The 22,080-nt window shown below is 45.9% G+C and overlaps 1 protein-coding gene across 2 annotated transcripts in view; it reads right to left on the bottom strand.

Moving 5' to 3' along the window:
- The window catches only part of map3k10 (mitogen-activated protein kinase kinase kinase 10), a 56,528-nt gene extending 36,110 nt beyond the window's left edge, over positions 1-20,418 (bottom strand). For both annotated transcript variants that reach the window (XM_041179324.1, XM_041179325.1), the window contains exon 1: positions 19,293-20,418. In XM_041179324.1, coding sequence (XP_041035258.1) covers positions 19,293-20,151 — 859 coding nt within the window. In that variant the 5' untranslated portion in view covers positions 20,152-20,418. The remainder of the gene's footprint in view (positions 1-19,292) is intronic.
- Positions 20,419-22,080: the final 1,662 nt, after the last annotated feature.

Here is a 22,080-nt window from a genome sequence, read left to right as displayed (position 1 = left end):
GACCCTGTTGAACTTTAAACCCTCAGCTGAAGTTATATACAGCTCAGGGACTTTGACACGTCACCAATAATTATTCCTCCCCTAGTAACCTATTCAAATGGTCATTTTAGTCTACAACTTGCAATAATTGAGTTGTCTTGACACAGATTTTAGTTTCTATCCAATTAGATGTTGTGCAAAAGTTGGAATGGATGTTCTTGAAGTTTCTACAGCTGAGAGCTGTTTATTTGGCACGGAATTACCCTTTGACCTTTTTGTACTCACTGCCAATGTCCCTCCAGGAGCAGCCCTGGGTTGTTCTGGTTTCCTAGCACATTCCTTATGGGGTCCAGTGTGGCTACATGACCCTTGGTGTTAATTGATCTCACCAGGACAGCTGGGATGCTGCCAATGGTCTTCATTCCCCTTATTGAGAGAGAGGAGGGAGAAACTAGCCTGAGGTTCCAGTTCCTGATCAGGGACCTGCCAGGAAGTGTGAACTATGAGGATAGTGAGCAGGGACCAGATGCCCTTGCAGTCGAATATCCTGATGGAGCTTGGGGTTCCAAGATGAAGAATATACCCTCTGCCAGGGAGGATTCGGTGCCTTTGAGTGGAGTGAGGGGAGGGAGAGAGTGGAAAAGAAAGACTTGCAATTTTGATGACCTCAGGATGTCCCATTTGCACACAGCAAGATCCCACATAAACCAGGATCGGGTCCAGTCTCCAGGGCCCGATGACCTTTCGGAGGAAAGGTCATCGAGCCCTGGCACCGTCCTGCAGACTCAAGGCTGAGAATTCAGAATATTCCAATGATTGGCAGCGAAGTTGGCAGCTACCCAAGTCATGAGGAAGCTTGGAAAGCTGCCAGTTAGAACTGTGTGCACAAGTATGTTTGCATTATTCACTCGAGGTCATTGTACGGTTCTGTGTGAGCTGTTGGGTGCGACATGACCTATCAGTTTTGAACGAAAAGTAAGAAAGCCAATGGTGAGGTGGAGGGGGCTTGAACTGAGGACTCGTTGAGCGAGGAGGGCACTGGAACAGTACCGAATGGGGGAGGGGCACCTAATCTGGGCAGTGTGGAGGAGGGGCAGATAGTGTATACAATATGGAAGGCAGTGACTGGCAGCAACCCTAAAGCAAATGCTACACGGTTGACACTGAGACACTGAGCACCAGGACAGATGACCAAAAGCTTGATAAAAGAGGTATTTTTAGCACCTTTGAGGGAAGAAACCAGAAATTCTTGCACTCGTACAGCAACTTTCATGACCCTGGGATGTCTCAAGCGCCTTACAACCAATGAAGTACTTGTTGAAGCGCAGTCACTGTTGTAATGTAGGAAATGTGGCAGCCAATTAGCACATAGCAAGATCCCACAAACAGCAATGTGATAATGACCAGATAATCAGTTTTAGTGATGTTGAGGGATAAATAGCGAAGAGAACTCTCCCCTGCTTTTCTTTCAAATAGTGCCACGCAATCTCTTACGTCTATATGAGGGGGCAGGTGGAGCCTCGGTTTAATGTTTCATCTGAAAGGCCGTGTAGCACTCCCTCAGTACTGCACTGGGCTGACTGCCAAAACCTTTCTGCTCAAGTGTCTGGGGTGGGATTTGAACTCTTAACACACTGCGTCAGAGGCGAGTGCGCTACCCGCTGAGCCACAGTTGTCTGTGGAGAGAGTGGTGGCGAGGTCTCGGGATTGAGGGAATCCGAGTGCTGAGTCCAGGCGGCTGAAACGTCCACGGCTGCCAACAGTGGAACGATGAAGGTCACAAGAGGCCAGAATTGGAGGGGCGCAGATGGGTTGTGAGGCTGGAGGAGATTAGAGAGATAGGGAGGGGAGAGGTTTGAAAACAAGGATGAGAATTTTAAATCTGAGGCGTTGCTGGAAAGGGAGCCAGTGTATGTCAGCGAGTGCAGGACTAATGGGTCAATGGGGCTGGATGAGAGTTAGGATACAAGCAGCAGAGTTTACCGAGGCAGAGACAGCCAGGGAGAGAGAGGGCCAGAGACAGCCAGGGAGAGAGACTGAGAGAGAGAGAGCCAGAGCCAGAGACAGACAGAGAGAGAGAGAGCAAGAGAGAGATCCACGGAGGAAGGAGGTTGGCTTTAATATGCCAAGATTTATAAGTTACTCCATCACCAGTCTAAGGTGCCATCCAGTTGGTTGGTTTAAGATGTGACAGGTCAACACAGTGCCAGCCCAAATGAAATGTGAACAACCAGCCAGAGAATCCTGCTCCACTCCCTCATTCCACAAGAACAAACAGAAGGAGCTCTTTCGATTTATTTTCTGAAGCAGAGTGTGCCTCACTTCAGACTATCCTGCTGTGCATCAATCTGAGGCACTGGTCTACACTGTACCTGTATGGCGCCTTCACTTCTCCCCTCCCTCACAGTGCGGTGACTTTCTGCGGGTTCCTCTTGACCCTATTGATGACATGAATCTGCCCTCCAAGCCCCCTGTGGCCTCCACGCTCTTCAGTTCTGTTGTCAGGGGCCTGCTCCTCACACCCGCCCTTCCCTGCACCACCACCCCCTCGGAACATAGCGGGTGGCAGCGAGCTACCTCACACTGTAGAGGGAGGACTCAGTTCAACTGCAGAACCGTCAGCAGGGTTCACTGTCGGAGATTTTGCACACTTTGGAAAGATTCCTCAGTCATAATCCTTTATAATTAAAGCAGCGTCGTCCAATAGGACTCACCAGCTAGCCACAGACTTTTTTAGCCACATGAACTCATTTTAGTGAAAAACGCCTCTAGTGCACTCACACAATAGGGGTAAACGTGCTTAACAACTGATATGTTTACTTAACAAACATCCACCATTCGGTAACGAAGGAAGTAAAAGGTTCACATCAAACCATAAGACCACTCCACCTTTCATCTCACCAACAAACATGATAAAAGGTTAGCGTTCACACAAATGCAGTGAATAGAGAGGCTCAATGGTGGCAGCCACCACTCATTTCTAAATTTACTAATGTCAGGAAAGGTAATTTTCCACATCTGGATTTCCCGCGTAGCCACATGTGGCCAGTGGCCAATATATTGGACAAACACAAAATTCTCCCTCCCGCAGGTCCAGCCAACGAAAAGGATGAGTTCAAAGACACAGAGACAAAAACAAAAAAACTGCGGATGCTGGAAATCCAAAACAAAAACAGAATTACCTGGAAAAACTCAGCAGGTCTGGCAGCATCGGCGGAGAAGAAAAGAGTTGTCGTTTCGAGTCCTCATGACCCTTCGACTGAACAGTTCGGTCGAAGGGTCATGAGGACTCGAAACGTCAACTCTTTTCTTCTCCGCCGATGCTGCCAGACCTGCTGAGTTTTTCCAGGTAATTCTGTTTTTGTCAAAGACACAGGCCTGATGTTTCGGTGAGAAAAGTCCAGTCGGAAACAAGGAGCAGCACAAATTTAGTGAACAATGAACAAAAAGGAGATTTGTGAACCTTTTGGGGACTAATTTGGTTTTTATATGGTTTCTGTTACGGGCGTCATCTGTGGCTCTGTGGGAACACGCTTGCCCGAGTGAGAAGCTTGTGAACTCAAGTCCGACTCCAGGGACTTGAGCACAAGATCTAGCCTGATTGAAATCCCTGAGCTGTTGATTCTGCTTTGAGCAATGCAACCCTGACTGGGGAAGAGGGGAGATCCTTCACAATTAAAAAAAAACTTCTTAAAAACCTGACAACCAAACAAAAGGAAGACCTGCATTTCTGTAGCGCCTTTCACAACCTCAAAGCTCTTTTTGCTTTAGAAGATCCCAGAGGCAACGAAATACTTTTTGAGGCACAGTCACTGTTATAATGTAGGAAACGCAGCAGCCAATTTGTGCACAGCAAGCTCCCACAAATGGTAGCGCGATAATCACCAGATAATCTGTCCTTTTTTTGTGAGGTTGAGGGATAAATATTGACCAGGACATCGGGGAGAACTCCCCTGCTCTTTTCCAAATATAGCGGCCGTGGGAATTTACATCCACTTGAGAGCTGGGGGCCTCGTTTTTATGTCCCACTCAAAAAAGGGCACCTCAGACAATGCAGCACTCGCTCGGTACTGCACTGGGAGTGTCAGCCTAGGCTTTTAGCTCAAGTTTCTCTTTCTTCCCAAAGAAAGTCAGGACAAAGTACATTTCCCTCACCCCCAGAGTGCATTAATGACATAAACACCTGTGAATGTATTCCAGCCTGAGAGAGTTATCAGCTCTCCAAGTTTGCAATATTGATATTTGCTCTGATTGAAGCTCAGGTTCAGACTATTAATATGACCTGACCTAGAATCCCATCACAAACTTCACCAAGTTACCATGTAGAATGTGAGTTGTCATCCGGCCCCTGAAGTTTTCCTTTAAAAAGGTCCCAGGAGGCAGTTAAAGGGCTGGTGTCTTGAGCAATAAAATAAATTGACTTTACTATACATAATACCATGGAAGATAGAAAAGAACAAGGAAAATTCAAGACAATAGGAAGGGGCCATTCAGCCCATTATATCTGTGCCGGCCAACCCAACCCTAATCCGTAGCCTCGGCCTGCAGCCAGTCACAGCTCTTCAACCAGACACCCAAGTGATTTTTAAACGTGGTGAGTGTTTCTGCCTCTACTGTCCCTTCAAGCAGGGAGTTCCAGACCCCAGCACCCTCTGGGTGAAAAAAATAATGTTTCATCTCTCCTCAAATCCTTCTATCAATCACTTTCAATCGATGCAACCTGGGTATCTGACCCCCTCTGCTAAGGCAAATGGATCGTCCCTACTGAGCAGGAGGGCATTCGGCCCATTGCACTTGTGCCAGCTCAATGTGAAAACACTTGGCTCCCCCCCCCCCGCATTCCCTTACAGCTTTCTCAAACCCTTTTCAATCCTTCAGACTCCCGCCCACTTCCCACTAAATAAGGGGAGATGGTAGCATAGTGGTAATGTCACTGGAACAGTAATCCAGAGGCCAAGGCTAATGCCCGGGGTCATGGGCTCAAATCCCACCACGGTAGCTGGTGGAATTTAAACTCAATTAATAAATCTGGAATATGAAGCTAGTCTCAGTGAGGGTGACCATGAAACTATCACCGATTGTTGTAAAAACCCATCTGATTCACTAATGTCCCTTAGGGAATCTGCCACCCTTGCCTGGCCTGGTCCACTTGTGACTTCAGACCCAGCAATGTGGTTAACTCTTAACTACCCTCAGAAAGACCGAGCAAGCCTAACAAGGGCATTTGCAGATGGGCAACAAATGCTGGCCTTGCCAACGATGCCCACATCCCATGAAACAAATTTTGGCCACTGTTTCCATGTCATCCAAACATCTCTCTCATGTCTCCCATTGATTGCCTTGTGACAGCCACTCACAATCCTCCCTCAACTTCAGGAGTCAGGAATTGCCATGAACAATGGATGTTACACATCATTATACAACGCCACGTGGGTGTTTATAGACAGAGTCATAACCACTTATCACAAAACATCCTTTCATGCTTGCCAATGTAAAACTGATGCCAACTCCCATTAATATTTCCCAGGTATTATCTAATCTTTGCCTCACCACACCTTTAATGTGTGGCTCATTAGATTCGCCCAAACATCCTAACTTTAAAGGTTAAAAAAAAGAACAGACTTGCATTTACATAGCGCCTTTCATGACCACTGGATGTCCCAAGGTCTTCTACGGCCGATTGAGTGCTTTTCTATTTTGAAGCGTAGTCACTGATGCAATGTAGGAAACATGGCAACCAATTTGTGCATAGCAAGCTCCCACAAACAGCAATATGATAATGACCAGGTCACCTGTTTTTGTGATGTTAATCGAGGAATACATTTGGCCAGGACACCAGACAGAGAACTCGTTTGCTCTTTTTTGCCGCGGGATCTTTTATGTCCATCTGCGGGGCAGGCGGGGTTTGGTTTCATGTCTCATCTCAAAGACAGCACCTCTGACTGTGCAGCACTCCCTCAGTACTGAACTGCAGGTGTGTCAAGCTAGAGTTTTGTGCTCAAGTTCTGAAGTGGGACTTGAACCCACAACCTTTTGACTCAGCCTGGGCTCCATGGTGGCACTCTTGCCCGAGTCACGACGTTCCAGGTTCAAGTCTTACTTCAGGACTTGAGCACAAAAATCAAGACTGACAGTGCAGTACTCCCTGAGTACTGCACTAGGACTGTCAATGGTGTCATCTTTCTATTGAGGCATTAAGCTGAGACCCTGTCTGCCCTCTCAGGTGGGCTGAACTATTCCAAGGAGCAGGGGAGTTACCCCTCAATCAAATTTTACCAAAACAGATTATCTGGTCACAATCATATCGCTGTTTGTGGGATCTTTCTGTGCACAAGTTGGCTGCCATCCTTTGTACATTTCAACAGTGACTGCACTTCAAAAAAGTACTTCATTGGCTGCAAAACACTTTGGGGCATCCTGTGGTTGTGAAAATTGCTATATAAATGCGAGTCTTTGTTTCAAGGGTCGAGTTTTAAGAACCAGGGGCTCACACACGATCTGGGGGGATGAAATAAAACACCAACGATCTGACATGAAACTTGGGTTTTAAAACTAAACCTGCTCGTGTTAAGAGGAAGGAACAGGAGGAGGCCCTTCAGCCCGTCCAGCCCATTCTACCATTCAATTAGAGCATGGTCATTCTGTAGCTCTACTCCATTTACCTATCTTTGTTCCATATCCCTCAAAATCCTTACCTAACAGAGTTAGACAGCTCCAAAACCTGGGGACAAATGGGTTACATCAGGAGCTGAGCAACGAGTCTTGATTTCAGTCTGAGTGAGGGGGCTGTTTAATGTTTCATCATTGATATTAAGTTACAAGTGTACATTTCTCAGGCTACACATTGAAATTACTCACTTAGCTGATCAAAATGAATGTACCTGTAATTAGATAACAATTTAAACCCTTGCAGGTATATTTCTATTTTATCTTAATCCTCATGGATAATGTATGGCATTTTTATCAAAAAGAATGTCTTGTACTTATATAGCATCACTCATGACCTCAGGGAATCCTAAAGAGCTTCAAAACCAATGAAGTATTTCTTTGGAGTCACTGTTGCAAAGTAGGAATTGCAACAGTCAATTTGCGCACAGCAAGTACCCACCAACAGCAATGAGATAACGACCAGATAATCTCTTTATGGTGATGTTGATTGAGAGATAAATATTGGCCAGAACACCAGGGAGAACTCCCCTGCTGTCCTATAACACCATGGGATCTTTTACATCAACCCGAGGGGGCAGACAGAGCCGCAGTTTAATGGCTCCATGGGAAGACAGTACCTCTGACAGCGCAGCACTCCCTCGGCGCTGCAGTGGGAGTGTCTGACTGGATTATGTGCTCATGTCTCTGGAGAGAGACTGGAGCTCAAGAGGTCAAAATGCTACCCACAGAATCATGGCTGATCCATAAGAAAACAACATCTGTTGTGTCCCAACCATTCAGCACCAGCAGGATTCCCACAGACAGCAGGGAGATAGATGACAGGTATCAGCCATGTGTTGCTTCAGCAATAAATATTGTCACGACACCGGGAGAGGACACTCTTGCTTTCTTTCAAATAGTGCCGTGGGACTTTTCATACCCCAGCCAAGCAATGGTCTGAGTTTCAACTCTGCCACCGATTCCCTGTTTATTTATTAACCCCCAACTGGGTATAATCTGAAACCCAAGGTCTTAAAGCACAATCACTTTCAAATTCAATTCTGAAATAAATGTAGTTAAAAGGAGTGTCTAAGATTAAGATTTGGTTGTCACCTAGCTCAGAGATCAGTCACCCAAAAAAAACATGGCGTTCGGCAATTAACCAAATCACTAGTAACTCTGCCAAATTATCCCAGGCATTTTCATTGTTAAAGACTAAAAGTCAACATCACCCAGACTGATTGTTGTGATTCTCTTTCGTTTTGCTCATGCATACACTGACACATAGGCATGCTAAACATATGTACAAACATACATACATAGATAGACACAGACAAATGCACAAAAGGCACACAGATGTATGAGACACATGTACCAGATGTGCATGCAGCCACACACACAGACATGCACAAGACAAAGACACCAGACACATCGTGTGCACAAGGTACACATGCACATGCACAGGACAGGCACACAAGACACATGTAGTCTCTCACTAACTAAGCAGGCAGCTTTCACGTGGTGGTGTTCCGCATGTTGCCACCGAGTGGTGAGATTATAGGTCACGTCAGTTACTCAGAACGATTAGTCCATCCCAGTCGTATGGAAGGGAGGAGCAGAAGAGGTAAATGAAAGTGAAGAGAGGTATGGCAAACTTTCTTGAATCATACGTGTGGATAATCATGAACCGCGCACGCAGAGTGTGTGTGTCTCTGTGTAAACACTTCCATCACAAGTGTGAAAATTGCATATCGCAGGTTCTGTTCCACAGGGACTCAGCTGGAACGGAGTTTATTCTGGTTGAAGCTTCAGCCTGTGTTCCACTCTTCCTATTGCGTGATTTTTAAAACATTATTCTTTCATGTGGGTGTTGCTGGCTAGGCCAGCATTTATTGCCTTCTTGTTGAGAGGGCATTTAAGAGTCAATCATATTGCTGTGGGTCTGGAGTCACATGTAGTCCAGATGAGGTAAGGACAGCTGATTTCCTTCCCGTTAGTGAACCAGATAGGTTTTTTTTTTAACAACGATCGACAATGGTTTCATGATCAGACGTTTAAGTCCAGATATTTATTGAACTCAAATTCCACCATCTGCAGGATTTGAACCTGGGTCCCCAGGGCATTACCCTGAGTCTCTGGATTATTAGTCCAGTGACAATACTGCTCCGCCATTGCCTCCCCGATTGTTGAGTGATGATTCATTGAATTACTAGTTTTGATTTAATAGTCATGAGCTACCAGCCCACCCCACAGTGAAATTCTCCCTGGCCCCCAGAGAACTGAAACAACTTGTCACTTTGAGTGAAACTCCAACCCTTTGAAAATGGAAAAACTCAACAGAATGCTCGGAGGAAAGATGATGTCGAGCATCACAGATCTCTGACCTTGGTGTGTGGTGCTGTATGGGAACTCCCGCTTGTGATGTGCTCATGGTCGAGGCAGACACAACATTGTTCATCTCTCCGGCAAAGAACTAGCTAAGTTCATGCCTTTCAGAGGAGATGTTAAACCGAGATCCCTTCTGCCCTTTCTGGTGGGCGTAAAAAGATCCCACGGCCACTATTTTGAAGATGACCAGGGGAGTCCTCTCTGATGTCTTGGCCAATATTTCTCCCTCAACCAACATCACTGAAACAGGTGATCTGTTCATTATCATACTGTCATGTCCGGGAGCTTGCTGTATGCAAATTGGCTGCCTTGTTTCATACTTTACAACAGTGACTACACTTCAAAAAGTATTTCATTGGCTGTAAACCACTTTGGGGGTGTCCTGAGGTCACAAAAGGTGCTACATAAATGCAAGTTTTTCTTTTCTACAACCAGTGTCAGCACCTGTGACTTCCCTGAATGAGAGCCCTAATTTATAGAATCATACAGCACAGAAGGAGGCCATTCAGTCCATTGTGCTCATCAGTTCCTTGAAAAAGTTATCCAATTAGTTCAAAAACGATTGGATTTTTCCCCCCAATTTTCCCAATCTTATCCAATGTATTGCTGAGAAAAGAGACGTGTCAAAGCTTTTTGTCTTGCATTCACTGGGACACTTCACAAGAATACCAATTTTTTTTTTATTCATTCACAGAATGTGGGCTTTGCTGGCTGGGCCAGTATTTCTTGCCCATCTCTAACTGCCCTTGAGAAAGTGGTGGTGAGCTGCCTTCTTGAACCACTGCAGTCCATGTGGTATAGGTACACCCACAGTGCTGGTAGGGAGGGAGTTCCAGGATTTTGACCCAGCGACAGTGAAGGAACGGCCGATATATTTCCAAGTCAGGATGGTGTGTGACTTGGAGGGGAACTTCCAGGGGGTGGTGTTCCCATGTGTCTACTGCCCTTGTCCTTCTAGATGGTAGTGGTCCTGGGTTTGGAAGGTGCTGTTGAAGGGGTCTTGGTGAATTCCTGCAGTGCATCTTGTAGATGGTACACACTGCTACTACTGTGCGTCAGTGGTGGAGGGAGTGAAAGTCTGTGGATGTGGTGCCAATCAAGTGGGCTGCTTTGTCCTGGATGGTGTCAAGCTTCTTGAGTGCTGTGGGAGTCATACTCATCCATGCAAGTGGAGAATATTCCATCATACTCCTGACTTGTGGCTTGTAGATGGTGGACAGGCTTTGGGGAGTCTGGAGGTGGGTTTCTCATCACACGATTCCTAGCCTCTGACCTGCTTTTGTAGCCACGGTATTTATATGGCTAGTGCAGTTCAGTTTCTGGTCAACGGTAACCCTCAGGATGTTGATAATGGGGGAATCAGTGATGGCAATGGCATTGAACATCCAGGGCAATGGTTAGATTCTCTCTTGTTGGAGATGGTCATTGCCTGACACTTGTGTGGCACGATTGTTACTTGCCACTTGTCAGCCCAAGCCTGGATATTGTCCAGGTCTTGCTGCATTTGGACATGGACTGCTTCAGTATCTGAGGAGTCGCGAATGGTGCTGAACATTGTGTAATCGTCAGTGAACATCCCCACTTCTGATCTTATGTTGGAAAGAAGATCATTGATGAAGCAGCTGAAGATGGTTGGGCCGAGGACACTACCCTGAGGAACTCCTGCAGTGATGTCCTGGAGCTGAGATGACTGACCTCCAACAACCACAACCATCTTGCTTTGTGCTAGGTATGACTCCAACCAGGGGTAAGTTTTCCCCTTGATTCCTATTGACTCCAGTTTTGCTAGGGCTCCTTGATGCCGCACTCGGTCAAATGCGGCCTTAATGTCAAGGGCAGTCACTCTCACCTCACCCCAGGAGCTCAGCTATGTTGTCCATGTGTGAACCAAGGCTGTAATGAGGTCAGGAGCTGAGTGGCCCTGGCGGAACCCAAACTGGGCGTCAGTGAACAGGTTATTACTAAGCAAGTGCCACTTGATAGCACTGTTGATTACCCCTTCCATTACTTTACAGATGATCGAGGGTAGCCTGATGGGACAGTAACTGGCTGGGTTGGATTTGTCCTGCTTTGTGTGTACAGGACATACCCTGGGCAATCTTCCACCTAGTCAGGTAGATGCCAGCATTGTAGCTGTACTGAACAGTTTGGCTAGGGGTGCGACAAGTTCTGGAGCACAAGTTTTCTGTCAGGGCCCATAGCCTTTGCAGTATCCAGCACCTTCAGCCATTTCTTGATATCATGTGGAGTGAATCGAATTGGCTGAAGACTGGCATCCATGATGCTGGGGAGCCCTGGAAGAGGCCGAGATGGACCATCCATTCAGCATGAGCAATATAAGGGGAAGACAACAATTTATACCAATCAGGGTCAAGCTGCCTGGTTTAAATTTCAACCAATGTTTGGCAGTTAACTCAGTCACCATCACTGGTGCATTCTCCATGGCAATGCCACTTGCCAACCAATCAGCAGCCTCTTCACACAAAGTATAAGTTGTTGTTTTCCCCTTGTGTTGGTATTCTTGCAAAGTGTCCTGATTAGTGCAAGATGAAAAGCTTCAACATGTCTTTTTTTCCAGCAATACTCAAGCTCTGTACTACCAAACAACTACTTATCCAATGTCCTCTGGTTACCGACACTCCTGCCAATGGAAACAGGTTCTCTCTATTTACTCTGTTAAGGCCCCTTTATTATTTTTTCTTTATTCTTTCATCGGATATGGATGTCATTGGCAAGACCAGCATTTGTTGCCCATCCCCAATTGCCCTTGAACTGAGAGGCTTGCTATGTCATTGTAGAGAGCAGTAAAGAGTCAACCACATTGCTGTGGGTCTGGAATCACATGTAGGCCAGACCGGGTAAGAGTGGCAGATTTCCTTCCCTAAAAGGACATTAGTGAACCAGATGGGTTTTTATAACAATCGATGATAGTTTCATGGTCACTATTACTGAGGCTAGCTTTCAATTCCAGATTTTATTAATTGAATTTAAATTCCATCAACTGCCGTGGTGGAATTTGAATGTCTCTAAAGCCTTAGGCTCTGGATTACTAATCCAGTCATATTACCACTACATCACCATCTCCCCTTATTACCAAACAAGGACAGTATTATATTAAGGAACTGAATTAAATGGCCTGAGACTGACAAAATCCATTTTATGGCCAAGTTACATCCCATAGGTGAAATCTATAACTCTTCAGTGACTTAGAGGAACATGGGAACAGGAGGAGGCCATTTAGCCCCTCGATCCTGTTCCACCATTCAGTGAGATCATGGCCAGTGACCTAACTCCCTTTTCCCTACATCCCCTAATACCTTTGTCAAACTCTATCAATCTCAGATTTAAAATTAAGAATTGATCTAGTAATTTGCAGAAGAGAGCTCCAATCTTCTACCACTTTTTTTGTGTAGAAATGTTCCCTAATTTCACTGCTAGAGAGGTCTGGCTCTATTTTGAGACTATACCCCCTATTAGTGATGTTGGTTGAGGAATAAGCATTGGCCAGAGCTTTCGGGAGAACTCCCCTGCTCTTCTTTGAAATAGTGAAAAATGGGATCTTATACATCCACCCCAGAGGGAGGACATGATCCTGCTTTAATTTCTCATCTGAAACTCGGCACCTCAGACAGTGTCGCACCGTCTCACTGGCACTAGAGAGTGCTAGCCCAGAATTCCTGTTCAAGGCTTGAGTCGGATTTGAACCCAAAATTTTCTAACTGACAGAAAAGAGTGCTACCCACTGAACCATAGCTACCACCTCTTTGCTTATGGTAAGTCTCAGAATATTCCATTATGTATCAAGTAATGCACAGAGTTATAATGACAAGGGAAGAATCAAGCAGAAAGGGATGGCCTTAAGTAAAACTATCCAACAGTAAGTGTTTAACCTGACCTTCATCCCTGAAATTTCTTGTAGGGAATGGCACTCAGTTAATTAGTGGTTAACTATTAAGGTTGCAGGAAGCTCAGATGGGAATTGTTGCTGTTTTGTGAAAACATTTAACCCAACCGGGTGACAAATACGCCAGATGAGAGATCTTTCTACAGCAGTCAATAAACTGTGGCAAACTTCACAAATCGAACCGTATCACTGCAGCCTGATTGTCCTACAAGAAGCAGTCGTAGCGATGGAGGAAAACATTGAACGTGATGGTGATGTAGCTCCGGACATTTGTCAGGAGGCTGCTTGTATGTAAACATTTGAAATATCATGTTTCAAAGCAATGCATGATGGAACCCGCTGTCAAATATTCCATCAAATTTTTTTTTTAATTAACTTGGCAGGTAAACACCCACACACACCCAAACATAACGCTCTTGAGACATTCTGTAGGATGCTTGCAGGAGCCAAGTGATCCTGCAAATGACGTGGACTTACAAAACCAAGACAGTGAAACTGGGAAATGTGTGGCTTGGGTCTCTTGCATTGAGAACTCCAGATGAAGGTAATACAGGGATCAGAGACTCCACGACTGCATATTTCAAGTGCTCTGTGGGGTAGTAGGTTATGCATCACTCAGGGAGCCGGAGTTGCTGAGGCAACATGGGCTTTTAACATGTGTTATAGTCTGGAGCTATGGATAGTGATGGTAGAGGCTCCAGCATTCTTTCCATCACACGGCTGACCAGGATTCTCTCCCACTCTTACCGTCGGTCACTGGTGTGTGTTGGAAGGATTTGCAGGTTGATACCCAACCTGTTTGGCTGTGTGATGAACGCACCCATCAAGTCCTGGAGTGGGACTTGAACCAAGAGCTTCTGGCTGAAAGGCAGGGACACTACCCACTGTGCCACAAGATAAGTGGTCTGTACATTCCTAAATCTGGAGACTGTGTACCAACATTGACCATATTTTAATGCAGTAAGTTGCGGTGATCGGAATGCACTGGCTGAAAGGGCAATGGAAGCAGGTTCAATATGAACTTTCAAAAGGGAATTGGATAGATAGCTGACAAGGAAAATTTGCAGGGCTATGGGGAAAGAGCAGGGGCAGTGGGAATAAATTTTTCAAAGAGCCAGCACAGGTGTGATGGGCTGAATGGCCTCCTTCTGTGTCATATGTTTCTATATCCTGATATTCACAGATGCCACTGGGACAAGCACTTGAGATTCGCAAGCCAGTGAAATCAAACAATTTGCTGTTTCACAGCAGAAAACCATTAGGAAACCCCAAGCACTGAGCTGGATTCCACACTGCAGGCTCAGGATGAAGGGGACTAAAGCACAATTAGCAACAACAGCTTAAAGGCAGGAAATATTCAGCAAAAGCATACACGTTCACCAGATGTTAATTCTCCAGTGTATTTTTCAAATATTATGCGCTCGCAGCATGTCCAGTCCACCCATCCCCTTGTGCTTGTTGATCTATATCGGCTCCTAGCTTGGCATGCCTCAAACTTAAATTTAAAATTCTCATCCCTGTTCTCAAATTCTTCCATGGCCTCACCCTCCCTATCTCTGTAATCTCATCCAGATCCACAAATTTCAAGATCTCTGTGCCGTTTCTGATTCCGGCCTGTTGTGCATCCCCAATCCTCACTCCACCATTTGGCTACTTGGGCTCTAAGCGCTGAAATTCCTTCCCTAAACCTCTCCACCTCTCTCTCTACTCCTTCAAGGTGCTTTTTAAAACCGACCTCTTCGACTAAGCTTTTGATCACCTGTCCTAATAGCACCTCATGCAGCTCAGTGTCAAATTTTGTTTGATAACGTTGCTGTGGAGCACCTCGGGATGTTTTACTTTAAAGGTGCTTTGTAAAGTTGCTGATTTATTGAGTTATATTTCTGCACTGTACAAAAGTTCAGCTTTTAAACGAGATATTTAATTGTGAAATATTGCATCCAATTATAAAGTTCCTGTATAGATTTCACCTGGAGAATTGATTTCTGGTTGAACGTTCCTATTCCATGCATTAGGATCCCAACTAAAATACCAATCCAAAAGGTTGGTTTATTTTCCTTGCCTTTAAATTCCTCCACATCCTTTCACTCCTACCCCCCCCCCCCCCCCCCCCCAATGCTGATAGGGAGGATGAAGAGGAGTGGGAGGAGGCTTGTGTGGAGCGTAAACACCAGCATAGACCAGTTGGGCCAAATACCTGTTTCTCTGCTGTAAATGATCAATCTGAGTTTTATCCACTGTCAGAACAGGAATCTCGCACGCAGTAGGAGGTGGCGGCTTACAAAAGCCAACACAACCTGTGTTGTGAGTCAAAATATGTGCAGCTGGGGGGAACTTATGCCTCAGTATAACATGTGAGAATTTGTAATATGGGTACATTAAATCTGATTCATAGAGTGTAACATTAGAAAATATGTATACATAAGGAAACTATATTTATTAGGAACTGCTTTGAATCTCATGCCAACTGAATCTCGTCTCAGGATTCTGTGTGGAGTGAGTTTAGGACAGTATTGACCCAGTTCTTTATGTTTGTCACCTAAAGCACATGATTGCTAGTAATTTGGCACCAATTTGACAACTAGGAGATGCTCCAAGGTACAGAAATGTGGCAATGGCTAAGTCGAGGCGATTTTCTAAGATCAGGTTTAAGAGTTGTTTTTGGAGCGCCATCTTTCTCTCTCTGACCTGGGAGTGCTTGATGCAAACACTGAGTGACACACCCTTTAGGTTCTATACCCCAAAGAGCAGCAAATTTACCAACTGAGCCACTGAGAAGTCTTTCTGCCTGTGCTTGAAAGGAAATTTCGATACAATGAAGTAAAGCTACAGAGAAAGCAGTAGACTTCCAGAGGTCATTTGTCTAAATGCCCTCTGGATGAAGTGTTGATCCTATTTCCATTGAATGTCAGAGTGTCAATGGGTAAAGTCTCTCTGTCTCCTGCTTTCCCATTTTGTGGGAATAGGAGGAGGCTATTCAGCCCCTCAAGCCTATCCTGATTTCAATGAAATTAAGGCTAATATTTATCCTCACTCAATGTCAACCATGGCTCAGTGGATAGCACACACACCTCTGAATCAGTAGGTTGTGGATTCAAGTCCCACTGAAGGGTTTGAGCACAACGATCAAACATGACACTCTCAATACAGCATTGAGGGAGTGCTGCACCGTAGGAGGTGTAATTCTTTCAGATGAGATGTTGAACTGAGGCCCTAACAGGTGGATGTAAAAGATCCCATGGCACTATTTTGAAGAAAAGCAGAGGGAGTTCTCCCCGATGTCCTGGCCAATGTTTATTCCCCAATCAACATCACAAAAACAGATCAACTGATCATTATCGCATTGCTGTTGTGGGAGCTTACTGTGCTCAAAATGGCTGTTACATTTCCAACATTACAACGGTGACAACACTTCAAAAAGTACTTCAATGGCTGTAAAGCATTTGGGGATGTCCTGAGGTTGTGAAAGGCGCTAGGGAAATGCAAGGCTTTTTAAAAACTATCTACCCATCTAGAAAGAAAAAAATCTATTGATCTCAGATTTTAAGTTATTGAGCTAGCATCTACACTTTTTTGTGGGAGAGAGTTCCACACTTCTGCCACTTATTGTGAGATGAAATTGTCCCCTAATTTCACTCCTGAATGTTCTGGCTTTCACTAATGTTGAAACCCATTTCCTAGACTTTCCCAACAGAAAATGTTATCAATGAATTTTAAAATTCCTAAAAACCTCAATCAAATCTGGCCCCCCTCCCCCATTCCTCTATATCCCCAATACTTATTTTAACTACCCTGGAACCATAGAGATTAGAGGGAAACCAAACCAGGATTGATTTGAACCACGAGCTTTCAGGAGTGGAGTCCCTCGCTGAACGCACTGGGCTACCCAAAATCCAAGTAGTAGCGAGTTTTATTTTAAACAGATATTTATTCTTTCACGGGATGTGGACATTGCTAGCTAGGCCAGCATTTAGCGCCCATCCCTCATCAGCTTTGAGAAGGTGGTGGTGAGCTGCCTTCTTGAACCGCTGCAGTCCAAGTGGTGTAGGTACACCCACAGTGCTGTTAGGGAGGGAGTTCCAGGATTTTCACCCAGTGACAGTGAAGGAACGGTGATATATTTCCAAGTCAGGATGGTGAGTGGCTTGGAGAGGAACTTGCAGGCGGTGGTGTCCCCATCTATCTGCTGCCCTTGTCCTTCTAGGTGGGGGAGGTCGTGAGTTTGGAAGGAGTCTTCATTTATTTTTGAAACTACAATAAAATGATAGTTTGGTGACATGTGACCGCTTGTCAGGCTCATTTGATCTCAAGTTAGTTACTCGGAATGAACATCAGATATTTCCCCATAGGGAAGGACAATTATTTTAAGGCACTCAACTGCTGAAGTAGGCAGTTGGCTGATCCGAGATAGAATGGTTACTGAAGGAGGAATAAGATTAAAATTTAGAATATTAAAATATAGAACTCTACAGTATGGTGGAAGGCCATTCGGCTCATTGTGCTTGTGCTAGCTCTTTCAAAGGCCTATCCAGTTAATCTCATCCCCTCTGCTCTTTCCACACAGCCCTGCAAATGTTTCCTTTTCAAGTGTTTATCCAATTCCTCTTGAAAGTTATTATTGAAACTGCTTCCTTTCAAACATCGCCTTCCAGATCACAACTTGCTGCATAAAAATATCTCTCTTCATCTCTCCCTCTAGTTCTTTGGCTAATAATCTCATATCTTTGCCTTTTAGTTACTGCCCCTCCTGCCAGTGGAAATAGTTTCTGCCTATCCAGATCGCAGAATGTTGAACACCTCTGATCTTCCCTTCCCTAAGAAGGACAACATCAGCCCTTCCAATCTCTCCACATAACTGAACTCTCTCATCTCTGGCAATCTGTCCACTCACACTAGGGAACTTGACCATGAAAGTTGTCAGATCCAATAAAGGCATGTTGGCACTTTTCCCTGTCTAGCCTACATGTGGCTGGTCAACAGTACATGTTTAACACTCAGTGCCTTCTGATGTGGCCTAGAAAGACACCTAGCTGTATTCAGGGCAACTCTGGACAGGCATTAAATGTTTCTACCACTAATGCAGTCTTAGTTGATAATGAAGAGGTTATCTTATAAGGAAAGGTTGAGCAGGTTGGGTCTGAATCCAATGGAATTTAGAAGAATGAGAGGTAATCTTATTGAAACATAAGATCCTGAGGGGAATTTGACAGGATGAATGTTGAGAGGGGTCAGTTTAAAAATAAGGGATCGCATGAGGAGGCATTTCCTCTGAGGGCCATTAGTCTGTGGAATTCTCTCCCCTTGAGAGCAGTGAACTTAAGAAATAGAAGCAGGAGGAGGCCATTCAACCCTTTAAGCCTGCTCCGCCATTCAATAAGGTCATGGCTGATCTGATCGTGTTTCGAATTCCACCTTCCCATCTGCCCCCGATAACCTTTGATTCCCTTGCCTAACAAGGATCTATCTACTCCACCTCAAAAACATTCAATGATCCCACCTTCTGAGGCAAAGAGTTCTGAAGTCGCACAACCCTCAGAGAAAAAATTCTTCTCATCTCTGTCCTATGAGAGCAACCCCTAATTTTAAAACACTGCCCCCTAGTTCTGGACTCACCCACAAGAGGAATCATCCTTTCCATGAGTGATGAGGACTCGAAACGTCAACTCTTTTCTTATCTGCCGATGCTGCCAGACCTGCTGAGTTTTTCCAGGTAATTCTGTTTTTGTTTTGGATTTCCAGCATCCGCAGTTTTTTGTTTTTATCATCCTTTCCATGTCCACCTGGTCAAGGCCATTCAGGATCTTGTATACTTCAGTCAAGTCATCCTTCATTCTTCTACACTCCAGTGGAAACAAGCCCAGTGTGTCTGACCTTTCCTCATAATACAACCCACTCATTCCAGGTACCAATCTAGTAAACCTCAAACCACCTCCAACACATTTACATCCTTCCTTAAATAAGGAGACCAAAACTTCACACAGTGGAGGCTGGGTTGCTGAATATATTCAAGGCTGTTAGACAGATTTTTGATCAACAAGGGAGTGATAATGGCGGGGCAGACAGTAAAGTGGAGTCGAGAGACCACAATCATATCAGCCATGATCTTATTGAATGGAGGAGCAGGTTCGAGGGGCTGAATGGCCTCTTCCTGCTCCTAATTCTCGTCTTCTTGTGAGTCCCAAGACCAATTTTTTTTAAAAATACAAGGGGAAAGGAAAAGTTGTGTGTCCAGCTAATATACTTGTGATTTCTCCAGTGTTTCTAACTAGGTGTAACCAATGACTATTAGAGACGCTGTTCAAACGCCCTTTGCTGTGTAGCTAACACTGCAGCCTCACCAGACTCGAAGTATAATGCTGCTTTCTCTACTTACTGTTGCTGGATTTAAGGTCCCGGTGAATGACTGGGACAACCGCTTCATTATGGAGGTAGTTCATTCCTCTGGCGATCTGCACAGCCCAGTTGACCAGGACATGAGGAGGGACCTTCCGGCCAGCCAGGGCTCGGTTTAAGGCCCCACCTCGGGCATACTCCATGACCAGACACAAGTTGGGCTCCTTCAGGCAGACCCCCTTCAGCAGGATGATGTTGGGATGCCTCAACATGCCGAAGAGCTTGGCCTCCTTGCGGACGTTCTCGGCTGTCACACTGATGTCCTCGTCGGGATCTTGCCGTGCCGCTTTGACGGCCACCTCGTCCCGTCCCCAGAGGCCCTTGTAAACCTTGCCGAAGCCGCCCACCCCAATGATCTCCTCCAGCAGCAGCTCGTTGAAGTCGATGACCGGGGGCAGGGGGTAGTCCTCGCTGCCCTGGAAGCCGCTGTAAGCCGGGTGGCTGCTGACATAGTTGCTGGGGAAGATGCCCACCTTGTCCTGGATCTTGCCCGTCCACCAGCCCTCGTCCCCGGAGACGTGCGAGTCCTTGGACAGCAGCTCCACCAGGTCCCCCCGGCGGAGGGTCAGCTCCTCGTCAGCCGTGGAATCGTAGTCGAACACGGCCGTCCAGAAGCTGCGGGAGCCGGGGGCAGGAGGAAGAGGAGGAGGTGGTGGTGGTGGTGGCGGCGGCGGCGGCGGCGGCGGCGGCGGGGGAGGCAGCAGGAGCTGGCAGCCTCCAGGAGACGGGATGGAGGGAGACTCCTGATGGTCCCCATTGCAAGTGGCAGCCCCTGCTGCTGGGGACTCGGTGCAACTCATTGCCGCTGGCTCCATTGCAGAAAACCCTGGCTTGTGCATCCATATACCAGGCTGGCCATTGGGTGCTGGGGCTGCTTAATGAAAAGCTGGCATTGCTCTCCCTGTCTCTGTCGTTAAAATGTCCCTGCAAAGGGCTCTTCTTTTTATAGAGTAATTAATTTTCTTTTCACAATCCGCTTGGCTTTGCATTATTCCCTAAAATACCATCTCTCCTCCTGAAAAATAAAGAATTAAAGGGCCACTACTTCCGCGTTGAAAGATTTTTTTTCCCCGGGCTCGCTCTCTCCCTGTGTCAGTTTCTCTCTCCGGATTGTCACAATCTCAGCTGTTCCAGCCGAGCCGGTACAATGCGCAGCCGCGCAGCGCTCGCTGGGGGTTGTAGTCCCCGCCCCCGCCTCTGACGCTGGGGGGAGACCACACCGGAAACTACGACTCCCAGAGTGCAGCGGGCGCCGCCCGGGCTGGGGGTGGGTGGGGGATGGGGGGGTAACCAGAAACGCCGACGTCGCACTGATTGGCCTCCGCCGCGCCCAATCAGTGGATTCCATTCCCTGACTGGTCCGCCAATGGGGGAGGAGGAGGGCGGGCTTTTTGCTGCGGGGGGGGGGGGAATATTAATGATTACACATCTTTATTGTGCCTTCAGTTAACATATTAGATAGAATGATTTCAGTTTAATAGTTTACATTGCTTAATTAAATTGCAAAATTAATATCCTGTGTTCCTTAAATAAATGGCAAATTTAAATTGTGTTAAATTGCACATTGCACTTGGTAGGAGTATCTGCCCAGCTCTCTGATCATCTGTCCGAGGGCTGTACACAGGTTTTGGAATGTTTTTCCACCACAACATTTGCAATGTAAAGTTGTGCTGTCTTCAGTGAAAGAACGTTTGGCAGTGTGTTCCCAGACACAACTCGGAGCTTGGTGTCGGATTTTAGAGGGGCAAGTCTAGAGCGAGATCGTGCAAACAGTGCATTGCAACAGTTCCAGCAGAAATTACATAGAATTGGAGAGGTTTTACGGCACAGAAACGATGTACGAGGATGTTGCCAGGACTGTACCTACGAGATTATAGATTGTACCTACGAGGGAAGGCTGGATAGCCTGGGGTTGTCTTCCTTGGAACAGAGGGGGTTGAGCAGAGATTTGACTCAGGTACACAAGGTTATGAGGGACCTGGACAGAGTGGATGGGAAGGACCTATTTCCCTTAGTAGAGAGGTCAGTGTCTAGATTTAAAGTGATTAGTAGAAGGATTGGCGGGAGATGAGGATTTTTCTTTCGCCCCCAAGAGCATTAGGGGTCTGGAACTCTGCATGAAAGGGTAGTAGAGGCATAAACCCTCAACTCATTTAAAAGGTGTCTGGATATGCACCTGAAGTCCCCTAACCTCCTGGGTTACGGACCAAGTGCCGAAAAATTGGAATAGGCTAGGGGGCTCATTTTTTGGCAGGCGTAGACACAATGGCCAGAGTGGCCTCCTTCTGTGCTGTAAGTTTTTCTACATTTTCTAAATATCCAAAAAGGAGGAATTACAGGAACATGGGGAGAGTGTGGAGGAATGGCAGTACGTGAACTGCTCCTTAGGACAACTGACATGGACATGATGGGCCAAATGCTCTTCTGTGCCAATTGACCCAACTAGTCCATGCGGGAATATAAACAGAAAATGCTGGAAAAACTCAGCAGGTCTGGCAGCGTCTGTGGAGAGAGAAACAGAGTTCATGTCTTGCGTCTGTATGACTCTTCTTCAGAGCTGAAGAGGGGTAGAAATGTGATGAATTTTATACTGTTTAAGTGGGGGTGGAGCAGGAGGAACAAAATGGAAGCTCAGGGATAGGTGAGAGCTTGCAGAGATTTGACAAAGATGTCATGGACTCAGGACAATGGAGTGTTAATGGTAGTGTTAAAGACTAAAGAACGTGCTAATAGTGGTATAAAGGTAAGATAGCAGAGTGTGTTAAGAC

Source organism: Carcharodon carcharias, chromosome 34 (genome assembly GCF_017639515.1).
Source record: "Carcharodon carcharias isolate sCarCar2 chromosome 34, sCarCar2.pri, whole genome shotgun sequence".
Classification (NCBI taxonomy): domain Eukaryota; kingdom Metazoa; phylum Chordata; class Chondrichthyes; order Lamniformes; family Lamnidae; genus Carcharodon; species Carcharodon carcharias.
Note: the sequence above shows the minus strand (reverse complement) of the source record. Positions and strands in the feature narration are given on the sequence as shown.